The sequence below is a fragment of the Tiliqua scincoides genome, chromosome 1 (assembly GCF_035046505.1).
Source record: "Tiliqua scincoides isolate rTilSci1 chromosome 1, rTilSci1.hap2, whole genome shotgun sequence".
Lineage (NCBI taxonomy): Eukaryota > Metazoa > Chordata > Lepidosauria > Squamata > Scincidae > Tiliqua > Tiliqua scincoides.
In genome coordinates, this window is record NC_089821.1 from 311,296,113 (window position 1) to 311,324,051 (window position 27,939).

General features: G+C 47.6%; 2 protein-coding genes across 3 annotated transcripts in view; one reads left to right on the forward strand and one right to left on the reverse strand.

Annotated features, from left to right (window-relative positions):
• On the forward strand, positions 1 to 27,175 carry DMAC2L (distal membrane arm assembly component 2 like). Of its 2 annotated transcripts, none has more exons than XM_066630299.1 (4): positions 1 to 153; positions 1,457 to 1,665; positions 3,122 to 3,293; positions 26,160 to 27,175. In XM_066630299.1, exons 1-4 carry the CDS (start codon positions 50 to 52, stop codon positions 26,281 to 26,283), a joined length of 609 nt encoding a protein of 202 aa, XP_066486396.1. In that variant the 5' UTR covers positions 1 to 49; the 3' UTR covers positions 26,284 to 27,175. The 2 variants fall into 2 exon arrangements, with proteins under 2 accessions (XP_066486396.1, XP_066486402.1); XM_066630305.1 differs by lacking the exon at positions 26,160 to 27,175 and adding an exon at positions 6,128 to 7,076 and having other exon boundaries at positions 5 to 153.
• Positions 7,346 to 27,939, reverse strand: part of CDKL1 (cyclin dependent kinase like 1) — a 25,669-nt gene continuing 5,075 nt past the window's right edge. The window contains exons 3-10 of the mRNA XM_066630270.1: positions 21,948 to 22,069; positions 17,568 to 17,640; positions 17,150 to 17,240; positions 16,510 to 16,710; positions 13,169 to 13,251; positions 12,149 to 12,205; positions 10,487 to 10,642; positions 7,346 to 8,522 (exon numbers count right to left, since the gene is read on the reverse strand). Coding sequence (XP_066486367.1) covers positions 8,415 to 8,522; positions 10,487 to 10,642; positions 12,149 to 12,205; positions 13,169 to 13,251; positions 16,510 to 16,710; positions 17,150 to 17,240; positions 17,568 to 17,640; positions 21,948 to 22,069 — 891 coding nt within the window. The 3' untranslated portion in view covers positions 7,346 to 8,414. The remainder of the gene's footprint in view (positions 8,523 to 10,486; positions 10,643 to 12,148; positions 12,206 to 13,168; positions 13,252 to 16,509; positions 16,711 to 17,149; positions 17,241 to 17,567; positions 17,641 to 21,947; positions 22,070 to 27,939) is intronic.

Consider the following 27,939-nt stretch of genomic DNA (forward strand, 5'->3'; position numbering starts at 1 on the left):
CCGCCCTTTCCGCAGGCCGGGCCTGGGAGGCAGCGCCGGAGACTGCGGGATGCTGCTGCTGCTGGGCCGCCGGGCAGGCCTGCGGGGGTGGCCGGGGCCGGGGCCGGGCGGGCGGAGGCCCTTCTGGGGCTGGCTCAACGCCGTCTTCAACAAGTAAGGGTCTCCTCCCCCGACTCCCAAGCCGAGGCCTGTCTACTCAGAAGTAAGCCCCATTGTAGTCAGTGGGGCTTCCTCCCAGGAAAGTGTGGCTAGGACTGCAGCCCAAGAGCCCAATCCCATCCATGGCTACTCAGAAGTAAATCCCATTGTAATCAGTGGGGCTTCCTCCCAGGAAAGTGTGGCTGGGACTGCAGCCCAAGAGCCCAATCCCATCCATGGCTACTCAGAAGTAAATCCCATTGTAATCAGTGGGGCTTCCTCCCAGGAAAGTGTGGCTGGGACTGCAGCCCAAGAGCCCAATCCCATCCATGTCTACTCAGAAGTAAGCCCCATTGTAGTCAGTGGGGATTCCTCCCAGGAACGTGTGGCTAGGTTTGCAGCCCAAGAGCCCAATCCCATCCATGGCTACTCAGAAGTAAATCCCATTGTAATCAGTTCCTCTCAGGAAAGTGTGGCTAGGACTGCAGCCCAAGAGCCCAGTCCCATCCATGGCTACTCAGAAGTAAATCCCATGATCATCAGTGGGGCTTTCTCCCTGGAAAGTGGAGGTAGGACTGCAATTTAAGAGCCCAATCCTAGGCACGTCTACTCAGAAGTAAGCGCCCTGGTAATCAGAGGGGCTTACTCCCAGGAAAGTGTTAAGCCCAACCATCCCTAGAGGGGTGCAGACCCAGAACTGAACAGCCAGTGTGGAACTTCCCGGTTATGGCCATTTATACCCTTTTGGGCATCTTAAAAAAATCCTTTGAATTAAAGAATGAAGAGGTCATGGAGGCCTGGGGCCCAGGGCAGCACCCCACTTGCCCTACCCAAGGGACACCTTGGGTCATAAATCAGTGCTAGGACATGAACACAGGAGTTCAGATTAAGCAGGTCTTAGAACTCATGCAAGGAAAGTGCCCTACAGGTAGACCACAGCTGCGATACAAGGACTTCTGCAAGAGGGATCTGAAGGCCTTAGGAGTGGACCTCAACAAGTGGGAAACCCTGGCCTCTAAGCGGCCCGCTTGGAGGCAGGCTGTGCAGCATGGCCTCTCCCAGTTTGAAGAGACACTTGGCCAACAGTCTCAGGCAAGAAGGCAAAGAAGGAAGGCCCATAGCCAGGGAGACAGACCATGGACACACCACACTTGCTCCCAGTGTGGAAGGGATTGTCACTCCCGAATCAGCCTTTTCAGCCGCACTAGACGCTGTGCCAGAACCACCTTTCAGAGCGCAATACCATAGTCTTTCGAGACTGAAGGTTGCCAATATAATATATATTTCTCATGATAAAGCTGCGCCTCTTTGTTGACAGGGTGGACTACGAACGTATTCAGGCCGTTGGCCCAGACAGAGCCGCCTCAGAATGGCTCCTGCGGTGCGGGGCATTTGTGCGCTACCGTGGCTATGATAACTGGCAGCAGGATTACAATGGACTCCCTACAGGGCCGCTAGGGAAATACAAGATACAATCAATTAATGCCACCGAATCCTGTATCATGTACAAGGGATTTGATTATTTGGGTGAGTAGCTGAGACTGAGTGTTATGTCCTTTAAAACAGATTTGGCCTCTATTCCCAGGCCAATGACTCCACATAGGCAGTTGTTTCCTTGTCCTTTTGTTTCTACTTTTATTGTTCTTGACATAAGAAGGTTTGAAATAAACCTTGAAATAAACAAAGCTGCACGCGCATAAAGCACTCCATAAAACTGCATGGTTTTTGGTGCCAGATTGATCACTTGCATGTGGAAACATTTAAACATCTCTTTCTCTGGTGGTATTATTCAGTCACGTGTGTTGGTTCCACACTCATCTGATCCCTCCCTTTATTTGTTTCTTGTCATCAGTGCATAAACCCATGGATAACAAGGGACAACAGTACTACAGGACACTGGCATAGCTAGAGGGGGGACGGCGCACTAAGTTCTGCAAGGAGCCTCCCTGCAGCCTGCAAGTGGCTCCTCTCCCTCCCCTTGGGAGCTATTCGCCTCCTTTTCCCTCCCCCCCACATGGCTCCAAAGGTGAGAGGAAGAGCCACTTGCACACTGTGGTGAGGCTCCCTGCAAAACTTAGTGCACCGCCCCCCTCTAGCTACACCATTGCTACAGGAGTGAGCGTTTATTTTTTGATAATCATACAGTATTTTCATATATCATCTTAAGTATGTATATCATCTTAATGGAATCCTTCCAACAACTCTATAAGGCAGTGGTTCCCAAACTGTGAGCTGTGGCTCCCTGGGGAGCCATGACACCTGCCAAGGGAGCCACGGAATCCTGCCACCCTATACAGTGTAGAGGATTGTAGCGCTAATGGAGAGCTACAGCCAATGGCCCAGTAGGTCAAGGGAGCCACCAGTTAAAAAACTTGAGGAACCACTGCTGTAAGGTAAATCATTGGTGTTGTCCTCATATAAATATCATTGCTGGGGAACGGAGGCCAGCGGAGAGTGGCTTGCACAAGGACACCTCATGAGTTTGCAGCAGATTCAAACTGGAAAAGGCCTGAGTTGCAGCTTGCTGTCTTTGCCACTAACCATTTAATAGAAAAGATCACTTCTCACTGTATTTCAAGCTGGTGCAGCCTCAAATATTTCAAAAATATCTTTGGGTTTTTATACCTAGCAAAAATTGGATTTTTTGGCTAACTGTATAGCTAGCATAAAAAGCAAATTTCTCCCCCTGCCGCTCAGTCAAAGATCATTAGGATAGCTCTCTCTCTCTCTCTCTCACTCACTCACACACACACACACACACACATACTCATTGCAGAATCAATGGGCACACTTATTGTGCCTTCCTCCCCCAAAATCTTGTGGGTTACATGGCCTTCCCTGCATCACCTACTGAAAGTCACTGGATGGAGCCTTATCATAGCTCAGCTGTGGGGTTGTGGTTCCACTCACTTATGGAAGCCTTACTGTCGGGTTGTGTGTGTTGAATCACTTTTTCAAACAGATGGTGATACCTCTGTTTCAGATGGCTTGGAGCACGTTGAGGAAATCAGATTTTGCAAGTGCATCTACATCCATGATGAGTGCTTGCAGCGGCTGAGTGAGATCCCCAATCTGCAGCAAAGCCTGCTGCGCCTGTGGATAATTTCCTGTGGGAATGTCACAGACAAAGGCATCATTGCTCTGCACAAGCTCAGGTATGCAAGCGAAGGACAACACCACACCTCACAGGGCAAACATGTCTTGGGTACTGGTGTTTCCCCAAGCCAGCACTTGTACCCTCCTCATCTTGCAATTTTAAACTTGGACTGCACCCCTCACAGTGGCCACAGGAACACCAGCTGCCCTGTGAGGCGGAAAAACAAAGGTTTAATATTAGTATACACTACATTGATTTCAGTTTGTTTTATGCAACTTTTTATCTGCCATAAACTGCTTGTTAGCCCTGGTGTGGATGGAAGGGTGGCCTAGAAACCTCTGCTCAGTAAATAATGTGATTGGGCCAGGGTTTCCAGAGGAGTGTGTGTAGTAGGGACATACCAGTGGAAAGTGTGGAATTGGCCTAAGGTCACGTTGGAGAAGAGAGGGGCTCTGGCTGGCCACTGTGACAGGCTTTGTCAGGGATGCTTCCTGTTTTCCTAAATTTGCGTGATCTGTTGCAACGTTAGGGAAATCCATTTCTGTGGTTTACTAGCTTCAAAAGAAAAAAGGGAAGACAGCACATCTATTGCTGCAGAAAGGCTTTTCATTTTTAAAATAATAATAATAATAATAATAATAACAGTATTTATATACCGCTTTTCAACAAAAAGTTCCCAAAGCGGTTTACAGGAAAAAAATCAAATAACTGATTATACAACAAATATAGTCCTGTTGTAAGTTAGCTTCCAGAACAGTAGGCACATTAGTTTGTTGCAGTAAATGCAACAAAGAATTCTTTAACTCCTAAAACACAAACTATTTCAGGATACACTCTTGTCAGCTAGTCTGCTTCTGATGTGACGATTCACAACCACAGTGAAGTATTTATTTATTTATTTATTCGATTTATTTTCCGCTTTTCTCCCTGAAGGGCACCCAAGGCGGCTGTAAAGTAATCACCCTTCCTTTGTTGCTTTAAAGCAGGGGCCTCTAAACTTTTCAGCCAAAGGGCTGCATCCAATATCTGGCATGATGTCGAGGGTTGGAAAAAGAAATTAAATATAAAATTTAAATAAATACATTAGAGATGGAATTTAGATGAATGGCTGGAATGAATGGCTGGAATGAATGGGCTCAAATGTCCAGGATTTCTCCAAGCACCAACACAGCCCAAGAAATAAAGCACACACACTTAAATTCCCCCCCCCCCACAACACAACTCTGGTTGTGTTGGTCAGCTGGGCCAGAGGCTCTCGGGATCAGAGGCTGGCCGCAGGTTGGATCGAGGCACTCTGTGGGCCGCATCTGGCCCCTGGGCTGGGGTTTGGAGACCCCCTGCTTTGAAGTATAAAGAACCAGAGTCCTTTATTGCAAGCTGAAACTGTAAACAAAGGGACCAGACAGCCACCAAGTGGGTACCTGTCCTTCTGCAGCCAAATGTGAGAGATCAGTCTGGACTCAGGTCACCCAATAATGCATAAGAACATAAGAACAGCCCCACTGGATCAGGCCTTGCAGTCTCTGCAGTCTTGCAGTGAGACTGGAAAGTGCCAACATTAGTCAAGGCAAATTAAATAATCAGGTTTTCCTCTGCCCTTTAACTCAGCATAGCCAGAATACTGGCTTTAACTGGTGCTGCTGCAAATTGTCCCTGTGCTTGAGATAATCACAGTCCTTGACCCCATGTTAACCCCCCTGCCACTTTTTGAGCCTGTGCATGTGCATAAGCCTGCCCTCTATTTCACTTCATGCATCTGATGAAGGGGACTATATAGTCCACTAAAGCTTAGGCCAAAATAAATGTTCGTCTTTAAGGTGCCACAGGACTCCTCGTTTCCCTTCCTTAGACATGGAAGTTCTGAAATCGTATGTGAAAATGTGCACCCAGCCAATGTGAGAAAATGTGTTTCTTATAACTAAAGCCACTGGGATATCATCTTGTGTCCAGGCAGCTCTTGATTTTCACAGGGGTTGTGTTCCCAAAAATCTCTATGTATATTCAAAGCCATTTCTGCCCAACATTGCATATATGCAACATAAGAACTGGATCAGGCCATAGGCCCATCTAGTCCAGCTTCCTGTATCTCACAGCGGCCCACCAAATGCCCCAGGGAGTACACCAGATAACAAGAGACCTCATCCTGGTGCCCTCCCTTGCATCTGGCATTCTGACATAACCCATTTCTAAAATCAGGAGGTTGCGCATACACATCATGGCTTGTACCCCATAATGGATTTTTCCTCCAGACCAAAAAGGGACCAAAAGTGTACACCTGTGGACTGGGCAAAAATGGTCCCTTTTGGTACAACAGGGACCAAAAGTGTACACCTGTGGACTGGGCAAAAATGGGTTAAAATCCATTACTGTACTTACAAATATTTTTCCCATAGGCATCAATAGAACTGATATAGGACAGGGGAAAAGTCATCAGACACTTGCACTGATGACTGGTAACTTCTGCTTGCCCAAGATGGCATGGGAGGGATAGGGTTGAGGCCACTGGGAGTGGCTACTGATGTTGATGGATGAGAAATCAATGAAAACAAAAATATCAGTAGGAAAACTTGAGTGGCACCTCTGTGAACACATTTTCTTTCTCCATTTTTTATCTTCTGGCTTTAAAGGAGACCGTCCTCCCCAGGAAGCTGTCAGCATCTTATGGGATAGCTTTTTAGCAACTAATTAGCATTATTTCAAAAATTGTCAGCATCAATTAGAGTTCAGTATTAGAAATTGTGCTGTTTTGAAACTGGGCAAATTAAGACTGTGTTGATCAAGAGCTGCCTCTGTCGTTGCATATGTCTCTTCAAACAGACCGTCTTTTCCTTTGCATAGCAGTCAGCAACTGCTGTGCTCATCCTAATTTTTGGTCTTATCATTTTTATGTAGAAATTTGGAACATTTGTTCCTGAGTGACCTCCCTGGGATAAAAGATAAGGAAACTACTGCAGGAATCCTTAAGAAGTCAATGCCATCATTGGAGTTGGAACTGGACTTAAAATAAAGACACCATCACATTATTTGCCTTTATTGTATTGTTGTAAAGTGTGTGAGGCTCTAGAGAATTGCTTGATGGGGATTCAGACCCATGGGCCTCGTGCGCCAGCAGAGGCCTTTCCAGACTCAGCTACTTGTGTGCTAGGAGTTGTGTGCTAGATGCAGCTGGCCTTTAAGCGCTGGCCCTGGCTATAATACAATCATGTCCTTAAAGGAAGAGGTAGGCGCCCTTGGAAAGTGAGAGCAGTTTCCTCATTTGCCGCTGGAGAAAACTGAAGTAAAAAGTAAAAATGGGATTTGAAAGCAAAATAGTCTTGTGAGCTAATGGCTAGAGAAGAGGATTTTTGTATAAAGCCATGTTGACCACAATTTAAGATGTTGACCAAGACTGCCGTTTCTGCATGCTACCAGAGAAAATGCCAAGCCTTGTCTAAGCCTTTGGATTTAAAATTCCTGCTCACGTACACAACCTTATATTACTAGGTTGTCATCATTGTACTTTGCAGCACCTTTAGTAATGGAAAAGGAGAGGAAGTGTGAGATGGACAGCCAACCAGGAGAGTATTACCAAATTCAGATAATGTATATCACTATTTAAAACTCAAGCATGTTCATTCAGAAGAGCCACAGAAGTTCATTTGATTGAGGCACAGTTCTGGGAGGGGAAAAAGAATAGAAGAATGTCCTCTCTGTTTTTATTCTACAGACATGGTACTTTTAAAGTTACATCTGGGACAAAGCTCAAGATGACGTTGCATGAAATATTTAGATCGTAATAAATGTGCAAGCTGTATATTACCCACATAGCATGTTATATGAATAAAGTGATCTGACTGATTAAGGCTGCAATCCTATACTCACTTTCCTGAGAGTAAGGCACATTGAACACAATGGGAATTACTTCTGAGTAGACATGCATAGGATTGTGCCCTAAGTCAGTTACATTCTTTGAACTGTACCCCAATGGACATGTTGCTGCCTCTCTGGGAGGTTTCAGACAATCCCTGCCATGTTCTGGTTGAACACCCACAAAGGCCACAGCGATGGCCATGTGCTCAGCTAAACCTACAGATGTGTGAAAGTCTTGCCGGCAGATAGTCCCACCCCCCCCTTCCCCACACTCAGTCAGCATGGAAGAGCTCCTCTCCCAGCAATCTTGCCACTGTTGCCTCTAGATAAGTTCACAACATTCATGACCAGGTAACAATTAACATGCAGATAGCAGGATCAATAAAGGATGAACTACAAATAATTCAGCATAACATGCAGAGTGGTCACCTATTCCCTATGAGCATATTACAGAGCAATTGCTTACCAAATTTTTGCCATTTGGGTGATGAGGTGGGCTCTAGTCTAGGAAAGTGGATGCATTGGGTTTTAAGGTGCCACAAGACTCTGCTGGATGATGACCAACAGCCTAAGATCACCTAGTGAGTTTGTGGCTAAGGTGACATCTGGAGCAGAAGCTTCCTGACTGAGGGCCCAATCCTATCCAACTTTCCAGCAGCGGTGCAGCCACAATGCAGCCCCGAGGTAAGGGAATAAATGTTCCCATACCTTGAGGAGGCCTCTGTGACTGCCTCCTCACCACAGGATGCAGTGCACGCCCCATTGGTATGGTTGCACCAGCACTGACAAACTGGATAGGATTGGATCCTCAGTCAGTTGGCCACAGGATTCTGGATCTCTACACGGATGAATGCATTTGCAGATCAGCCAACTGAGGCCAACAGTGAAACATACAGTACAAGAACAAAGGTTCTTTCTCTCACTTTGACACAATGGGATGTTGTGAGTGAAATTTATTTGGCATATTTGGGTGTGTCCTTTTCCCCCACCCAACCTGGTCCTTGTATTGCTTCCATACAGACAGTAGAAATAAGTTATCCCTGCCGCACACTGCACAAAGAGGGTTCTTAATAACCCTGAACCACACTACAGACACAATCGCAACTCTTCGCCTCCTCAGCCCCAAAGATCACAATAGATGCATTTCCTGTTGGTGCAGGAGCTGTTCCAAACCTTCACACAACTCTTGGCAGAGATGTGCCACTTTGAAGCAGCAGTGTCATGACTTGCTTCAGCATACAGCAAGGCAGCTCTCTGTTCATTCCTTCTTAAGGTGGGAAGGTGCCGAGACCATTAACAGCAAGTCTGGCTTCGCTGTGAAACCCACTTGTTAGATGTTAGGGAAACGGTAGTTCAGTTTTCTAGTGCCACAATAGTACTTCTTGTTATCCAAAGCAGGTAAAATGTTGCTGCTGGTTAACTGGGGCAGGTACTGTAACTGCAACAGAGAATAAATCATTTGCAGAAAAGTGCGAGAAAAGCAGAGCATAGAGTATAAATGAAAAGGGCCCTGGTGAGTCAGAGTGAAGGTACACAAAGTCCAGCCACCAGTTTCCTCCAGACACTTCTGGGAAACTAGGGCCTGAAGGCAATTGCTGGCTCCTACCACACCTCCCAGTCTCTGCTATTCATTGACATACAAGGGAGACAGACCAGGGACAAACTGCACTTGCTCCCGGTGTGGAAGGGATTGTCACTCCCGGATTGGCCTTTTCAGCCACACTAGACGCTGTGCCAGAACCACCTTTCAGAGCGCGATACCATAGTCTTTCGAGACTGAAGGTTGCCAATACATATACATACATACAGCCTCTGGATGCTGCATCATGTTAGCATAACGGCTAGCGATTTGCAATGTTTTTTCTTCACATGCCACACTGACCTCTATGGTCTTCTCTATGGTCTTAGCCCCTTGAAATGTCACTTCTGGCTTCTGGGAGACTCTTCTGGGTTCTGCAGCTTTGTTTCCGGGGCAATTGTCTGTAGTAATGAATTGTCTTTCCCAGCAGAGGGACAATTCATTAGTACGAATGGTTGCTCTAGAAACAGAGTTGCAGAACCCAGAAGAGTTTTTCAGTGATTTTCAATCAGTAGTAGTTAGTAGTTGGCAACCTTCAGTCTCGAAAGACTATGGTATCGCGCTCTGAAAGGTGGTTCTGGAACAGCGTCTAGTGTGGCTGAAAAGGCTGAAAAGTGAAAAGTGATTTTCAATCACTGCACTCCAAACTCCCACGACACACCTGTGGGCCTTTCGCAGCACACCAATGTGCTGCAGCACACCAGTTGAAAATTTCTCAGCATGGTTGACAGTCACTGAGATACCCAAAAGCAGAGTCGGTTTCCAAGTCAGTGGCCACCATCACGCCTTGTGACAGTGAACTCCACACTTGAAACTGTGTGAACAAGCTTCCTTTTTTCCTCTCAGGAATCTATTGCCAGTCAATATCAACTTCTGCCTCAGCCTGGTCATCCCAACACTGTAGCCCTCCTCTTAGGGAAGGTGTTCTACCTGTTTATCATATGGGTTGCCCTTTCCTGCATCTTTACCAAATGCAGCCACACCATAGAATTATAGAAGGACATTATGTTCTTATTACAAAAACCACCTGTATGCCACATATTAACAAAAGCACCGAAAGTCTCTCATAAAGCACCGCACATAGGTAAACAGAACCAGCACCAGCTTTGCCTCAGGAAGGTGTGGGGGGAGAGAGAGCTTCAGAAATGGAAGGATAGCCCTACAGTCTCTTGCACCACTACTGGGAAGTTTGAGTAGCTCCTACTTTCTGCAGGATTTGACAAGGTCAGAGACAAAACTCACCCCTCTAACCTGGTCAGGCTTTTCCCAAGTGAGTACCAAGCAAAGTGTCCTGCTATGGTTTCTGGTGGGCAGGTCCCTGCGTGTGATGTGAGTCACCACCTGTTGCTAAGAGCTATTTTCTGCCTGGCTGCCACACCAGATACCTTATTGGACGTGCAGTTATCGTAAGTGAAAGTGGGGTGTCCTAAGTCTACAGTTAACCCCATGCTAATTGGGTAAGAGGCACTTTTTCAAGTGGGTGCTCCTCTTTTAGCAGGGGGAGAGTAACTGGCCCACCTCACCCCAGCACTGTCTGTTCTAGTGGCTGTCTGCTGGTATTCCTTGGCATCTTTTTAGATTGTGAGCCCTTTTGGGACAGGGAGCCATTTAGTTATTTGATTTTTCTCTGTAAACCGCTTTGTGAACTTTTAGTTGAAAAGCGGTATATAAATACTGTTAATAATAATAATAATAATAATAATAATAATAATAATAATAATAAATACAGTTATCTTGGGAGGCCTGCAGGCACTCGGCCCCTTCAGGGATAGCCCAGATTTCTTTCCCTGACATTTCTGTACATCCCCAAACCATCTTCTTACCCCAGGAATGTGCTTCCGAGTTGGCCGGCTTGGTTTCCGCGTGATGGATTTTTCACGTTCCTTCCCAAGCTCTACCTCTCGGATGCTGTCAAAGTACGAGTGCTGCAGAAGCTGCTCGCAGGTTAGCCTCTCAGCAGGATCCATGTGGAGGCACCCCTGGGTTTAAAAAAGCCACAGATCAGGGCACATTGACACATAACACTGTGGATTCAATGGGGTGAGACTATTTTGTGGTTGCAAGAACTTGGAGGCTGTAATTAGCCCATAGAAGGAACAGCCAAAGTCCTGAATGAGGAAAGGGCAACCTTACAGGAGAGCCTTTCCCCGTCTTGTTTCCCAGTCTTGTTTCTGGAGCTTTGAACAGGAAGCCCGTGAGGATGTTCTGTGTGACGCCTGGGCTCCTCTCCATGCAAAATTTAAAGGCCTCCATCATGCCCCCCTTAGCTGCCTTTTTCCTAAATGGAAATGCCCCAAGGATTGCAGCCTTTCCTCATAAGGGAGGTATCCCTAATTTTGTTTGGCCTCTTCTGCCATTTTTAAGACATACACCAGAACCAAACACAGTATTCTAAACATGGCCACACTGAAAATTTGTCCAGGGACATTATGATACCAGCAGTCTTATTCTTGACCCTTTCATCATGATCCCTAGCGTGGAATTTGCCTCTTTCATGCCTGCTTGCACACTGGGTTGACATTTCCAATAAGCTCTCCATCATGACTCCCAGATGTCTTCCCTGGTTTTTCACTAACAGCCCCCCCCCCATTAGTGTATATGTGAAGTTGGGACTTCTTGCCCATTCCGTCATTTGGAGAGAAGTGCTTCACAATCTGTTTTGGTTTAGCCACCCTGAATAGTTTGGTGTCATCTGCAAACTTGGCCACTTAACTGCTTCTCCCCAACTGCAGGTCATTTATGAATTAGTTAAAAGTACCAGCCGCAGTACAGATTCTTTGGGAACACTCCTTCCTGCCCATTTATTCCTGCTCTTTAATCAGTAGTGTTCCCTCTGATAGGCTCCATGGCCATGCAGCGAGAATAGGAGCCCTGTGCAGATTCCTTCATGGCACTCTGGAGCTACCCCCACAGAGGGCTCAGTGTAGCCCCTATAATTTTTATGAGGAACACAGATGACAGGCCCATAAAGGACCTGCCACTTATCCCATGCCTGCTAAAATGCCTTTAGTATTAAACTCAAACATGGCAGAAGTAATTGGAGATCATTCACTTTGCCACTCATCCCATGATCCTTATATAACAGAGAAGATGGAAAGATTGTAAAGGGTTAGTCAATCATTAGCTTAGTTCTAACAAACAGAATGTGGTAGCACGTAAGTGTGTAAGTAGCAAGGTCCAGTAAGCGTTAAGCACAACAAAATTGCAAATAAAGTTACATATTGTTAAACTTGCTAATTTTAGAGGGATTGGGGAGGAGGGAAGACAAAATAGATGAAAGAGCTACTTCAAAAGGTTGAACCCACTGTGTGTGTATGCATATATTAGAATGCACATTTTAAGCAGACTGTTAAAACCTTGTTTTAAACTCTGGTAGCATAACAGTTCTTTAGTTTATATAGTGAACTGTATACATTTAAATGCCAACTACATATCCTATTAAAAGACAAAAAACTGATATCAGTAGCTGATGGGGCTTTGACCACCTTCATGAGTCCTAAGGCAGAGTAGGAAATGCTTGGGAATTTCATTTCTAGAGGCTCCTGAAAAAAAGATGAAAAAAAAGGTTAAACTTCCCATTTCTGGAAAGCCTTTGGCACCACATCTTAGCCCCTATTCCTTAACCAAGTTAACTATGTGTAACTAAAACCATCACATTGGCTTCCCATTTCTCCTCCCTGCCCATCCCCCATCCGTTATCTCTCCTGCGTTAAATTCAAGATTGTAAGCCCCTTGGGGCAGGGGCCTGACTATGTAATGTGCTATTTATTATTATTTATTATTTTTCACATTTTCCTACCGCCCTTCCTCCAAAGAGCTCAGGGCGGTTTACACAGCTGCTCCTCCCCTCTTTCTTGTCCTCACAACAACCCTGTGAGGTAGGTGAGGCTGAGAGAAAGTGACTGGCCCAAGGTCACCCAGGAAGCTTTGTGGCTGAGGGGGGATTTGAACCTGGATCATCCACTGAAGATGTTATAAAAGTAATATCATTACAAAGTCTCACCTTAGTAGGATTCCCATCAACCTTAGGGCAATTCCCCCCTCCCCCCCAAATACAACAAAGTGTGCTTATTTTTTAAATTAGAGATTCTTGGTACAGATTACCAAGGAGCCAAACGTGTCCTTCATCCATGTAGAAAGTTTGGCCTTGGCCTCAAGTCCTCCTGACTGCAGCTTTCTACTCCATTTCCAATTGTGATATTTCTCATCACACTTCCATTTGGATGCTGAGCACCAATTGAGCGCCAATTTTACACACCTCTAAAGCAGTGTTCAGGAACCAACAGGTCCTTTTAGAGCAATGTCAGCTGCCTGACAGTGCTCTAGCCCTGCAAGCAACCATCATGCTCAGGCAGCCTTTCTGGAGACTAGGCAAGAAGAACCTCCCCATCCTCTCAAGGAGACCAGAGCAAAGCAAGCCCTTCTGGAGCCAGGCACAACCTTCTTGCCTGCACAGACAGAAGGGTGGAAACACTGTGGGAGGCAGGCCAGGAGGGTGCACTCACCATGCTTTCTGGGTCTGGAATCCTCACCCCACTGAAGAACTGGTTGGTGCTGAAGACTTGCTGGTGCCTGGGAATGAGATCACCTTGGAACGAGAACAAAAGGAGCAGCTCTGTTAATCCAAACACGGCTTCTGGCAGCAGAAGCATCTTCCAAACTCTTCCTGTGTGGGGTTTGCACTACGTGGTGAGAGAAGAGCTTTCTGCAGGAGCCTGGTGCCTAGGCAACCAGCACAACACTCTTTTCCCGAGGCCTGGGAAAATGTCAGCCCTTCCTCCCAAACCTGCGGAAGCAGCTTTTAAAAATGGGGGTTTTGAGCAGAAACTGACAGAATAGTCTGATCAGACACTGGAAGATCTTTATTTCCCAGAAACAAAGCTGGAAAAGGTTCTGCACTCTTGCTGACCCCCATGAAGCCCTGGCTCAGATCTGATAGGATCCGATCTGATAGCCCTTCTTGGCCAGGCCAAAGGGATCCCATCTAGGCCAGCATCTGGTTTCCCACAGTGGCCCTCCAGCTGCCACCACCTTTCTGATGGAAGGAGTGGAACCCACCTGGCCATTTGATCCCACCCCTTTTGCCTAGATCAGGGGTGCCCAAACCCTGGCCCTGGGGCCACTTGTGGCCCTCGAGGCCTCTCAATGCAGCCCTCAGGGAGCCCCCAGCCTCCAATGAGCCTCTGGCCCTCCAGAGATTTGTTGGAGCCCACACTGGCCCGACGCAACTGCTCTCAGCATGAAGGCGACTGTTTGACCTCTCGTGTGAGCTGTGGGATGAGGGCTCCCTCCACTGCTTGTTATTTCACGTCTGTGATGCAGTAGCAGCAGCAAAGGAAAGGCCAGCCTTGCTTTGTGCAAGGCCTTTTATAGGCCTTGAGCGATTGCAAGACCTTCATTCATTCATATAAGTTCATCTTTAATATATTCATTTATGTAAACTTTTGTAAATTTATTCAAATTTTAAATGTAAATTAATTCTTTCCCCCCCCCCCGGCCCCCGACACAGTGTCAGAGAGCTGATGTGGCCCTCCTGCCAAAAACTTTGGACACCCCTGACCTAGATAGTCAGGTTTGGCTGCCCAGTCAGTTTTAAGAACATATGAAGAACCCTGCTGGATCAAGCCAAGGGCCCATCGTCCAGCTCCTTGTATCCTTGCATCTCACAGTGACCCACCAGATGCTCAGGGACACATGCCAACCTCAGTGGGAGGCTTGCTCCAGACATGAAAGAAGGACTCAAATCCACACCAGCAAGTGGCTGCCTGGCAATGCTGCTTTTAAAGAAAGGACAAACAGCTTAATGCTATCCAAGCAGGGGAACGCCAGTGCACCTCTTCCACTGGCAGTCAGTGCCAGTCCTACAAGCCACTCCGGCAGTACACTCAGTAGTGCGCTGCTGGGAATGCTTTGGAAGATACCCAGTAGTAAGAAGAGCAGTTATGATTCCGAGCACAGAAGCATCTCTATGCATAAAAGCATCTCTCACCAAGTGAACTCCTAGGAACTCTGGCGGGTGCTTCAGATTGGAACATTCTTGCACCCCTTGCATCAATACAAACCATTGGGGCATCTACAGGTGCTTTGGCATAAGATTAAGGAAAAATGTGAAAGTCACAATCTCAGCCTCACCCAGATGCATTTTCCTATATTCAGTTCAGTGCTTCACCCCTCATTAACACCTTCGCCCTCCTCTCTGACTTCTCAGGCTGTTGCTCACTCTTCTTGAAGAAAACTGCCAGGATCCTCCCCCTTCCCCCTCCATTCATCTTCTGGTCTCTATCCAAGCTCCTTTCTGGTTTCTCATCAGCAACTCTCTGCTCACTTGCTCTGTGTTCTTTTTCCTCCTTTCCCACCATGATTTGCTCTTTCCTCTCCTCTATCTTAAGTAGTCCTTGCAGGTTTTCTTCTTTTATAATAATTAGGGGAGGAAAGAGAGGAGGAGGTGAACCAGGCAAAACCATAGCTGAAGGTAGGAGGGCTTTAGGACCCTGTCACATTTCCACACCTGATCATGTCCCCATTCATGCTGTAATTGGCATTAAATGGAGCCTTCCCCCTCCCCCCATTAAACTGATATCAGGATGCTGCAAGGCTCAAGTACTAAACTCTAAGTCCCTGCTCCCCCTGCCCTGGTCTTTAGTTCCCAACTTGCCACATGCTATTTACAGCAAGTCCTTGACCGACATCCTGGTTCCATTCTGGATGTATATGCAGAAGTTGGAACTGATGCAAGTTGAAACAGCACTATCACAAAGGCATGCAAGCACAAGGGCAGATGGACTGTGTGCCTGCATGAAAGTGCCAGTGCAGCCAGCCTGCCGGCTCTTGCCAGCTCAGTGCTCTTGCACCTTTTGCACTCAAAGTGTGCATGAATGTGCGTAAGAAATTATGGGTTTCCCATTTGGAACAGACAGAGCAAGAGGGAGAGAGAGTTGGCATCTTGGCCACACAGGGCAGCTCTCCCTGAGAAGTCTGACATGGGGTAGCAGATTGTGCCCTGCTGGTGCATTTGAAAATAAAGCAAACACTGCGGCCTTCAGTACTCTCCCCTCCACAGAAAAAAACAAGCCTGGTCAGCGCGTGGTCGGTCTGTGGAACTCCTTGCCACAGGATGTGGTGCTGGCATCTAGCCTAGACGCCTTTAAAAGGGGATTGGACGAGTTTCTGGAGGAAAAATCCATTATGGGGTACAAGCGATGATGTGTATGCGCAACCTCCGGATTTTAGGAATGGGTTAAGTCAGAATGCCAGATGTAGGGGAGAGCACCAGGATGAGGTCTCTTGTTACCTGGTGTGCTCCCTGGGGCATTTGGTGGGCCGCTGTGACATACAGGAAGCTGGACTAGATGGGCCTATGGCCTGATCCAGTGGGGCTGTTCTTATGTTCTTAACTACAATTCCCAGGAAGCCTTGCAGGTCTCTTGTGATCTGGTGTGCTCCCTGGGGCATTTGGTGGGCCGCTGTGAGATACAGGAAGCTGGACTAGATGGGCCTATGGCCTGATCCAGTGGGGCTGTTCTTATGTTCTTAACTACAATTCCCAGGAAGCCTTGCAGGTCTCTTGTTATCTGGTGTGCTCCCTGGGGCATTTGGTGGGCCGCTGTGAGATACAGGAAGCTGGACTAGATGGGCCTATGGCCTGATCCAGTGGGGCTGTTCTTATGTTCTTATGTTCTTATGCCCCTTGCAACTTTCCATCTTTTGAGGAAAGGAGAAGCATGCAGCTCTGCCACAGACGGAGGTGGGAAGAGGAGCCCACCTGCTAGAAGTACACAAATATGCCCAGTCAAGAACTTGCATCACTCCTTCTGGCACTCCCGGATGTCCCTCACCCAACACTTACCCAATGTCCTTCTGATCAGGTATAGTTGATCCACATCAGATTTCCCCGGCCACAGCGGGATGCCAGACAACAGCTCAGCAAAGACACAGCCTATAGCCCAGACGTCAACAGGGGGGCCATACTGAGTGTCCCCCACCAGGAGTTCAGGAGATCGGTACCACCTGGTAGCCACGTAGTCCGTGTAATAGTCACAGGGCCCAGCTAGGTGGGCAAGAGAAAGGGAAGCAGAAGGGAGACAAGTCACAGGAGTCTGCATTCGTTCATTGGAATCTCTTAGAATTCTATCCAGCTGCTCATCAATCAACTCCTGCACCAAGGAGGTTCTGATGAAGAAACGCAACAGCACCAAAGGGACAAATCATAAGCACCTGGCACTTGTTTTTAAAAATATTAGACTATTTCTATTTAGATAGTTGTAGTTCTGCACCGATGTGCTCCTTCTCCACCCCATGACATGTTTCCTGGATTTATTTTAGAAGGGTGGAGAATGGGACAACATGGTCTGTAGAAATACACAGGAACAGGCACACCTCAAGCACATGAAAGAGTCAAATGCAACCCTTTTGCAATAAAACCATCAGCAGAATGAATCTGCAAGCAGAGCTTTAGCCTGTCTGCCCCAGGCACTCCCAGAACTTACTTAGGATGCGGGCAAATCCAAAATCACACAGCTTAATGACGAAATGCTTCGTTATCAGGATGTTCTCTGGCTTCACATCTCTGTGTATGCACTGGGCACGCAAGAGAGAGGGCACAAGGAAGCACAATCAGGCACAAATCAAGAGTCTCTCTTTTATCTAAATCAGGGGTGGTTAATGGGCAGTGTTTCCTAGATGGGAAAAGGAAGAGGGGGACAGGGCAGAAGAGGAAGTGTGGCAGAGAAGAGACTGGTGAGCTGGCACCAGCCCACTACTCTCATTTCCTCCACACCTTCCACATTGTTCTTTCCTTCTTCTCCTTTTCCAGTCCAGGGGGTAGGAGGAACAGAGGAATTAAAAAATACAACACACACAAACTTATATTAAACAGTTCTGGGACAAACTTGACAACAGACTGACATTGTGCTTGTGGCAAAAGTTCACCGCTTGAAGAGTCTGCCAAGTGATGCTCTTCACAAGATGCTCTGGGACCCTAGAAGGAAAGAGAAGACGAAAAGGTTCTCAGGACAGGGTGTTTGGAAGGAGCCAGTGGAGAGCAATGGGGAGGGAGGTCTGAGGGGGAGGGTACACAGCCCTACTTGGCCAGGAAGCTGCCTAGGACTACCCTACCTCACAAGACTGTCATGAAGTCAAAGATGGGGAGCACATCCCTACCGTTCAAACAAGCTTTCAGTGACAATCACAGCATCCTAATGTTTAAACTGGCAGAGGGCCACTGTGGAGCCTTTTAAGCCATTTCTGCCCAATGTTGCATATACGCAACAAGGACCAAATATGTACAATGTGGGCTGGGCAGAAATGGGTTGGAATGGAAAACAACAGACAAATGGAAGAAATGAATCCCCACAGATTTCCATAAAGTGCTTCATTTTTTAAACAGAAAGTCTGGTTTTCCTCCTCCCCTCACTTTGGCGGGTTTTGTGTACTAGTCCACACAGGAACCACACCAGCTCCTGGATCTGTGCTGAAGCACACAATGAGACAAGTCTTCATGGGGAGGCAGGCAGTCCTTTCTTCCAAGGCTACCCTAACCCCCAAGGCAAGAAGATAGCCCATGTCCCATGGGCATCGGTGGAGCAGGGGAGGTGGAGATGAGCACGTCCAACCCTGAAGCAGGCAGCAGGCACACATATTTCTCATCTTAAAGTACAGAAATGAGTCAGCCATGACTTTCTCCCTCTTAAAAAGGAGATGGAACTGGACAAGGTGCAGAAAAGACCAATTACTGGGCTGGGGCACCTTCCTTTTGAGGAAAGGCTACAGTGTTTGGGCCTCTTCGGACTAGAAAAGAGGCGCCTGAGGGGGGACATGATTGAGACATACAAAATCATGCAGGGGATGGACAGAGTGGATAGGGAGATGCTCTTTACACTCTCACATAACACCAGAACCAGGGGACATCCACTCAAATCGAGTGTTGGGAGACTTAGGACAGACAAACGGAAACACATCTTGACCCAGCAAGTAATTAATATGTGAATCTCCTTGCCACAGGCTATGGTGATGGCACCTGAAGGCCTAAAGCAGAAGCAGCAGCAGCAGCAGCAGTAGTAGTAGTAGTAGTAACTTTATTGTCATTGTGCTACAGCACAATGAAATTTATGCACCTTAGAGATACAAGCATAAATATATACTACAATTCCACTCTACACACTCACCCACACATTCTATACAACATGCATCATAATATTAAAACAGTATAACAGACCATAATGCCCAGGAGCCTGGTAACAACGATATGTTTTTAAAGGGGGATTAGACAGGAAGCTGGACTAGATGGACCTTTGGCTTGATCCAGCTGGGCTCTGCTTATGTTCTTTTAAGCTGATGTGACTAAAACATTCTGTGCCACACTAATAATATTCAGACATGTTCAGGATCAAAAGGAGCTCCAAGGGTTAGCTTGTCAATTAGTCACTAGTCCATATTTATTCTGTTCTTTCTCCAAATACTGGCCAGTGCACAGGCCTGGTGATCCCTCTTCAGTCCCACAGCAAGACAGAGAGACTACGACTAGCTCAAGGTCAGCCATTGTGAGTGTCATGACTCAGTGCAGGTCTCAGAGTGAGTCCTCCTAGTCCAGGTTCTCCTCCTCACACCACAGATATTCCTTGAATTAATAAGAACTTAATTCAAAACAAGTCTCTAAACACACACAGTATTCTGGGTTTAACAAGATCCATCCTGACATGCTCCAAAGAATGTTGGCACCATTTCAGCCACACACAGAAAGGTCTTCCATTGTTTCTGGAAGGTGCTTACAGCACACCCCGGACTACCCTCAATGCCGAGCCTGGGAACATGTGAAGCAGGCCACACCGGGCATGTAAGCAACAGCATGTAGGAAGATGGTAGCCACGGCTTGTAAGGACAGAGACTCTGGGCCCTGCCAGTCAGGCTCGGCTCCCTCCATTGCTGCACTTCCTTCCACTTCCCGAACGGCCCGCTGCCCGAACGGCCCCTCCTGACCAAGGAGTTAAGTCAGATAGAGGTTAAAAGAGAAGATGTTTCAGACCTCATTGATAAATTAAAGCTCAATAAGTCACCGGGCCCTGATGGCATCCACCCAAGGGTTATTAAGGAATTGAAGAATGAAGTTGCAGACCTCTTGACTAAGGTATGCAACTTGTCCCTCAAAACGGCCACGGTGCCAGAAGATTGGAGGATAGCAAATGTCACGCCTATTTTTAAAAAGGGAAAGAGGGGGGACCCGGGAAACTATAGGCCGGTCAGCCTAACATCTATACTGGGTAAGATGGTGGAATGCCTCATCAAAGATAGGATCTCAAAACACATAGACGAACAGGCCTTGCTGAGGGAGAGTCAGCATGGCTTCTGTAAGGGTAGGTCTTGCCTCACAAACCTTATAGAATTCTTTGAAAAGGTCAACAGGCATGTGGATTTGGGAGAACCCGTGGACATTATATATCTGGACTTTCAGAAGGCGTTTGACACGGTCCCTCACCAAAGGCTACTGAAAAAACTCCACAGTCAGGGAATTAGAGGACAGGTCCTCTCGTGGATTGAGAACTGGTTGGAGGCCAGGAAGCAGAGAGTGGGTGTCAATGGGCAATTTTCACAATGGAGAGAGGTGAAAAGCGGTGTGCCCCAAGGATCTGTCCTGGGACCGGTGCTTTTCAACCTCTTCATAAATGACCTGGAGACAGGGTTGAGCAGTGAAGTGGCTAAGTTTGCAGACGACACCAAACTTTTCCGAGTGGTAAAGACCAGAAGTGATTGTGAGGAGCTCCAGAAGGATCTCTCCAGACTGGCAGAATGGGCAGCAAAATGGCAGATGCGCTTCAATGTCAGTAAGTGTAAAGTCATGCACATTGGGGCAAAAAATCAAAACTTTAGATATAGGCTGATGGGTTCTGAGCTGTCTGTGACAGATCAGGAGAGAGATCTTGGGGTGGTGGTGGACAGGTCGATGAAAGTGTCGACCCAATGTGCGGCGGCAGTGAAGAAGGCCAATTCTATGCTTGGGATCATTAGGAAGGGTATTGAGAACAAAACGGCTAGTATTATAATGCCGTTGTATAAATCTATGGTAAGGCCACACCTGGAGTATTGTGTCCAGTTCTGGTCGCCGCATCTCAAAAAAGACATAGTGGAAATGGAAAAGGTGCAAAAGAGAGCGACTAAGATGATTACGGGGCTGGGGCACCTTCCTTATGAGGAAAGGCTATGGCGTTTGGGCCTCTTCAGCCTAGAAAAGAGACGCTTGAGGGGGGACATGATTGAGACATACAAAATTATGCAGGGGATGGACAGAGTGGATAGGGAGATGCTCTTTACACTCTCACATAATACCAGAACCAGGGGACATCCACTAAAATTGAGTGTTGGGCGGGTTAGGACAGACAAAAGAAAATATTTCTTTACTCAGCGCGTGGTCGGTCTGTGGAACTCCTTGCCACAGGATGTGGTGCTGGCGTCTAGCCTAGACGCCTTTAAAAGGGGATTGGACGAGTTTCTGGAGGAAAAATCCATTATGGGGTACAAGCCATGATGTGTATGCGCAACCTCCTGATTTTAGGAATGGGTTAAGTCAGAATGCCAGATGTAGGGGAGGGCACCAGGATGAGGTCTCTTGTTATCTGGTGTGCTCCCTGGGGCATTTGGTGGGCCGCTGTGAGATACAGGAAACTGGACTAGATGGGCCTATGGCCTGATCCAGTGGGGCTGTTCTTATGTTCTTATGTTTATGTTCACTTCAGGAAAGGGTCAAACCCTCCCCAGGCCTACTGAGAAACTCTTGTCTAGAGTCCAGCCACTCAGGACACTTTCTCTTGCCCAGAATGCCTTCCACTGGGCTATCCTGGCTTTCAAGTAAATGCAGGCTATGCTAAAAGATGCTGAGAACTGGACAGTTTTCTTGTAAATTTCCGTCTGCGGGTGCTCTAGCGAGAGAGAGCACATGGGGGAAACCTCTCCACAACACTGGTCCTTGCTGCTTTCATTACATCCTGGGGGATTTTATAGGGGCCTTGACCAAGCAATTTTCTCCTCTCCTATCAAGCTGGCCAAATATCACTCCAAATGCTTCGCTGCAGCCACACAGTCTCCTTGGTGAGGGGCCCACAGAAGGTGCATCTCCAGCCATTCTTCTAGGCAGCAGGCCTTGTGCCACGGCAACTGAGGACGGCAGCCACGCTGCAGCCCAGTCTCACTCTTATCGGGCATCTCAGAGAACAGTTCACAGAGGGGGCATCACCATGGAGGCTTCTCCCTTCCTGGCACTGGATGAGGCAGGCGCAAGAGGAGCCGGATACTCACCACCGCGGGTTCTTGTCCAGTTCATGGAGGACTGTGTGGTCGCAGTACTCAAAGACCAGGTGGAGCTTCCGCTTCCTCCGGAAGACCTCCAAGAGGTTGACCAGATTAGGGTGCTTCAGTTGCTGAAAAGCACAACAAGGCAGGGTGAGTGCACAGCAGGAGCTGCATTGATATAAGCAAAGCCACGCGTGGTCTCGTAGACTGCTGAGACAGGATTTTAAAATAAACAGACACACAGTTCAACTGAGTATCACTTTCAGTCATTTTCACATCTCTGCCATTGTTTCTGTCACCTTCCCACAGGCTCTGTACATCTCCCCAGCCCAGCCCTTTCCTTCCCAGGGAAGAGGGGCTCTTCCTCCGTTCATGTCAACAGACCACCAAAAGCAGCCTTATGCTGAGTCAGCAACTTAGTCTGTGCGAGCCCCGCACTGCCTGGCAGCAGGACATCTGGGTGCTGGCAGAGAAGGGTCTTTTCCCCTTCAGTCCTCCCTGGAGACTGCCAAGCTGCAGCCCCTTTCCAGGAAGAGATACGTTCATGAGTTAAAGGGACACAGACCCCCCATTCTGAAGGCCTGCCTCCTCCCACATAGATAAACCTCTGGGGTATTAACTACCCCTCCCAGTCGGGTGTCATCTACAGATGTGAAGAGCATCCCCTCTACCCCCTAATCCAACTCTAACTTCCAGCCCTGTGGTTGACTTTGAAACTGAACACATGTACCACCACCCAAGGATGTTTACAGACACGTGCAGATAATGTAACATGTCAATAGTTCTTATATTTCATCAGCTGGGGCCATGAATAACAGGCTTCTTGATGAAGGCAGGACAACCCTCAGTTCTGGCTGTCGTCATCCAGTCTGCTTTCTTTTTCTCTTACGCTGTTATATCTATTTATTTGTCAAACTTCATACCACTGTTCTTCCAAGGAAGCTCAGGGTGGCATAAATAGTTCCTCCCCTCCTTTTGTCCTCACAACAACCCTGTGAGGTAGGTGAGAGATAGTGACTGGACCAAGGTCACCCAGGAAGCTTCCTTGTGTTTGATGCTTGAATTATTTGTGGCCCTGAAAGGCTGCAGTGGGCAAGACACTGTGTACATTTTAGAGTAAACTAGAACATGATGCCAACGAATAAGGAATTCATTCACTTTCAAGTGTGGGCATCTTTTTTTTTTTGTCTCCTGCAAGATTCACCCTCATTCCTTACAAAGGTTATTTTTAAGTCACACGTGTGCTCCTCTTTTGTAGTTTTTCATATCATTTCTAACAGCTTGATCTTGCAAGACTTTTAAAGGGGCTATTATAACATCACAACAAGAAAGGAGAGCCTACAGGTGGGCAGGTCGATGAAAGTGTTGACCCCATGTGAAGAAGGTCAATTCTACGCTCGGGATCATTAGAAAAGCTATTGAGAACAAAACGGCTAATATTATAATGCCGTTGCACAAATTGATGTTGTACAAATCCGGCCACACCTGGAGTATTACGTCCAGTTCTGGTCGCCACATCTCAAAAAGGACATAGTGGAAATGAAAAAGGTACAAAAGAGAGCGACTAAGATGATTGCTGGGCTGGGGCACCTTCCTTATGAGGAAAGGCTATGGCGTTTGGGCCTCTTCAGCCTAGAAAAGAGGCGCCTGAGGGGGGACATGATTGAGACATACAAAATTATGCAGGGGATGGACAGAGTGGATAGGGAGATGCTCATTACACTCTCACATAACACCAGAACCAGGGGACATCCACTAAAATTGATTGTTGGGAGGGTTAGGACAGACAAAAGAAAATATTTCTTTACTCAGCGTGTGGTTGATCTGTGGAACTCCTTGCCGCAGGATGTGGTAATGGTATCTGGCCTGGATGCCTTTAAAAGGGGATTGGACAAGTTTCTGGAGGAAAAATCCATTATGGGTTACAAGCCATGATGTGTATGTGCAACATCCTGATTTTAGAAATGGGCTATGTCAGAATGCCAGATGAAAGGAGGGCACCAGGATGCAGGTCTCTTGTTATCTGGTGTGCTCTCTGGGGCATTTGGTGGGTCGCTGTGAGATACAGGAAGCTGGACTAGATGGGCCTATGGCCTGATCCAGTGGGGCTGTTCTTAAGTTCTGTACAGGCTTATAATCTCTTTGGTACAAAGACAACCCAGGTTTTTCAGCTTCCACTGACTTTCTGTTGTTTCAAAACCAGCATTTGCATCTAAGAGAGGGGGAGAGAGAGAGAACAAGCCGCGGTGCCTCTTTAATCTCTGCCATCCATTCTACCATAGCATGTTTATTGCTCAGGCCTTTGTCCTTTAAGTGTTTACCGGGCTGAGAAATGATTCATCAAGAATCTCATTTTTCGCCTCTGAATACTGAGTGTTATCAGATCTTGGACAAGCCTCCTGTTGCTGGACTCAGGACTGCTCTCCAACTAGCAAACAAACAATCTGTTACTATTGACCAAGAAAACGTTTTGAAGAGACGGCGGAGCAGGCCCACACTTGTTAGATCAACACCACTCAGCCCCGATCCACGGGCAAAGAATGCCAGGCAGCACCATTTCTCCTTTCTTGTTTGCTCTCCGTATGTGGAGTGAAGACACATTTATCACACCCACGGCTGCCACTGTGTTCCTTTCAGGGCCTTTGTAATCCCAGTCAATCTCTTCTCAGGCACTTGAAATGACAGGAGGTTCTGGGGCGTGGATCTTCTCTGATAACTGCAGTAGGCTCGTTTAGGGACAAAAAGCTCAAAGGAGGCATAATAGAGGTTTATAATAATAAAATAAAAAGAATAATGGTATTTATGTACCGCCTTTGCGGTCATCAGATTACTCCTCAAGGCGGTTCACATAAGCGGGCTATCTCTAAAGCCCCGGTGGGGGGGGGGGATTTTTACAATCACAGAAAGGATCTGTCTTTCAAGAACCGCACAACGGTCTGGTGTCACTTCTGGCCGCCAGTTGCCTCCCACGCTGGCTGACAAGCAGCTCCTTCATTTCTCACTTGAAGGGCAGCCAAGAGGCTTTGCCAAACAGCGGGTGGAATAACTCAGCTCAGCTTGTCAGCTGCTTCAGGGTCTTGCCATTCACAGAGCTGCCAGTGGCCTTGAACTGGCGACCTTCCGATGTTAACTTCAGGCTAAGGGGAAGCTCTACCCTCTGCCAGGGGTGTCCAAACTTTTTGGCAGGAGGGCCAAATCATCTCTCTGACACTGTGTCGGGGGCCGAATTAATTTACATTTCAAATTTGAATAAATTTGCATAAATGAATATATTAGAGATGGAACTTGTATGAATGAATGCAGGTCTTGCAATAGCTCAAGGCCTGTAAAAGTCCTTGCACAAAGCAAGGCTAGCCTTTCCTTCAAGGCCACTGCTGCATCACAGATGTGAAACAGCAAGCAGGGGAGGGAATCCTTGTCCCACAGCTCATGCAAGAGATCAAACAGTCATCTTCACACTGAGAGCAGTTATGTCAGGCCAGAATGGGTTCCAGCAAGTTTCCAGAGGGCCAGATGCTCATTGGCGACTGGGGGCTCCCCGTGGGCCAAATTGTGAGTCCCTGAGGGCCGCAAGTGGCCCCCGGGCTGGGGTTTGGGCACCCCTGCTCTAGACCAGACCTCCTGCCCTTTATTAAATTTAGCAGAGACATTACCTTCACAGAAGCAGCAGCAGACAGTGCTGACCCATCCATGCAGCCACCTGATGTGAGGGGTTGAGGGGTTGGTGGATTCCGGATGCCTTTCACCCCACCACTGCCTCCCTCTGACCTGCCTCCAGTCAAGCCACACAAATCTGCTTCTACCTCAGTCAAGCAAGAAGCAGACCACCATTCCCCTCCTAACCAGGTTCCTCCTGCACTGCTGTGGAACCAGGAAGTGTGGGACTTCTGGTTCCATTTACAGGGACATGAGAAGCATAGTAAGTATTTTGATGGGAGGGAGGTTGGATCACAGAGGTGGCAAACCCAGGATGGTATTAGATTGCATTCCGGGTCACACTGTCCCGGCAGCAGATGCCTCTGACAACCGAATGTTAGGGGTGGTTTCCTTCTTATTGCTATTGTGTTCTTCTACAGACATCTTTGGGGGTTTTTTGTGCCAAGAGAGGAGAGAGGCAGAGGACTTGCACAGGACTAAGACACTTGCACAGGACCAAGACAACCTCTGGCCTAACTGAGCACGGTAATCTTAACGAATGATCTTATCTTTTGTCCTTAGCAAAAAGGCAGCAACTCAATTTCCACATCCCCTGCGTTGCATATGGAAGACCAACTGCCAACATTCAGACTCTGCATCAATAGCAACTGCTGCCCTAACTCCAATCCTGCACCAAGGCAACTGAACATAAATGCTGGTGATAAAATTTACGCAAACATCCATGGAAGAGGATGAGATCAGAATCAGCCTTTCTTCACAAAGGAGGACATACCAAGTAAATAGGCACCATAGCTTGGGCCACACCAGCTGAATGCGTGATCTGTCTGAGCCCCCTGCTAAAACTTATGCCTCTGGCCAGTGGCGTCATTCGGGAGGATGCAAGGGGCCCCTCCCCCCCCAAGCCATTCCAGGCACTGCCTCCCCATTTTGCTTCCACCACTTGGAATGGCTCTGAGGGCGAGGGGCCCCTTGCAGGCCGCAGTGAGGCTCCCTGCAAAACTTGGTGCTTTGCACCCTTTCTAGATACACCACTACTTCCGGCATTTGATCTCTCACAGTAAATGAATGCATGCAGATTATCAAGCAACTAATATACTTAGGCGAATGAGCCCAGGATCTCCAGTTACTAATGAAAAAGCTGCAACTTCACAGTTACTTCAGAGAATACCACATTCAGAAGGGAACTGAAAGTGTAATGAGTGATTTACTTTTTCTGTCCTCCTCCTTCCCCAGAGCGCGCATCATCTGCTCAGCCCCGACCTCAGTAATTCAGGGCTACATGGAACAAGCCAGGCACACTTTTCTTCATAAGAAAAGGCACAGATCAGGGCTGGAGTATCAGGCAATTCCGCAACAGTACAGAATTCTGAGAACTCAGCGGTCTTTCTCTGTCTGGCAGATGCAAAATGTGACATTTTATATGACCTGTGCCTTGTGAAATGTAAACATCTGGGCCTGGGGCTTGAGCAGGCTGTCGAGCAGCCCTGGTTGGAGGCCCTCATGCCCCCCCCCCCATCATGACTGGCAGGTTAAACTATGCAATCAAAACTAGTACATGTTAAATGATCATACTTAGATTCATTTAAATTTAAATGACATGCAATCGTAAAGCTCTTGTCATGACAAGTTGTGTCAGAGGCACTGTGTATGGGGTGGGGGGAATTGGGTGGTGGCTGGGTAATCCCTTGCCACCTCTGAACTGGCCAGCTAGCCAGCTTTTTTGCTACCTCTCCTTTCCACACTGTCAGCAAATATGCTGCTCGTTTCCAGTTCCTGTGCGCAAGCGAGATGGGCTTCCCCCCACCTATTCCTTCTCCACACACTCCATCTCCATGTCCCCTGCTCCTACCCCAAGCTAAAAGATCAAAGGAGGGAGGGAATCAGACATGGATGGCCACTCTGACATCTCTAAGTGGACTTAGATCCAGGTCCAGGGACAGCCTGCTGCCAACCCAAATTGTTAAATGTCAACACTGCACGTGCTTGCAATTGTACTAATTGCACAGTTGCCAGTGCTCTGGGCGTTTTACCACATGACAGTTTCATGCACATATTTCTCTTCCTCCTTAGGAAATAATCTACCCCCCCCCCAGTCATTATACTGCAGTCAGTGGCATAACTATGGGGGGGCAGCATGGTAAGCACTGCAGGCGCTGTAACGACCCATGTAAGCAGCCTCTCCCACTCACTATCAGAGCCGTTCAGGGCAGCAGTGGCAATGCACAGGAGATACTGTCTGCTTCAGCAAGACCTGCGCATTGCATCGATGCTTGGAATGGCTCTTACGGCAAGTGGGAGGGGCCACTTATATGGTGCATTGCGGCATCCGTTGTACTCAGCG

Bases quoted from the DNA above. Each gene is read 5' to 3' on its own strand.
- DMAC2L (XM_066630299.1), top strand. From the start codon at position 50: ATGCTGCTGCTGCTGGGCCGCCGGGCAGGCCTGCGGGGGTGGCCGGGG. The intron at 154-1,456 runs GTAAGGGTCTCC...CTTTGTTGACAG, and splicing joins CTCAACGCCGTCTTCAACAA to GGTGGACTACGAACGTATTC. The intron at 1,666-3,121 runs GTGAGTAGCTGA...CCTCTGTTTCAG, and splicing joins CAAGGGATTTGATTATTTGG to ATGGCTTGGAGCACGTTGAG.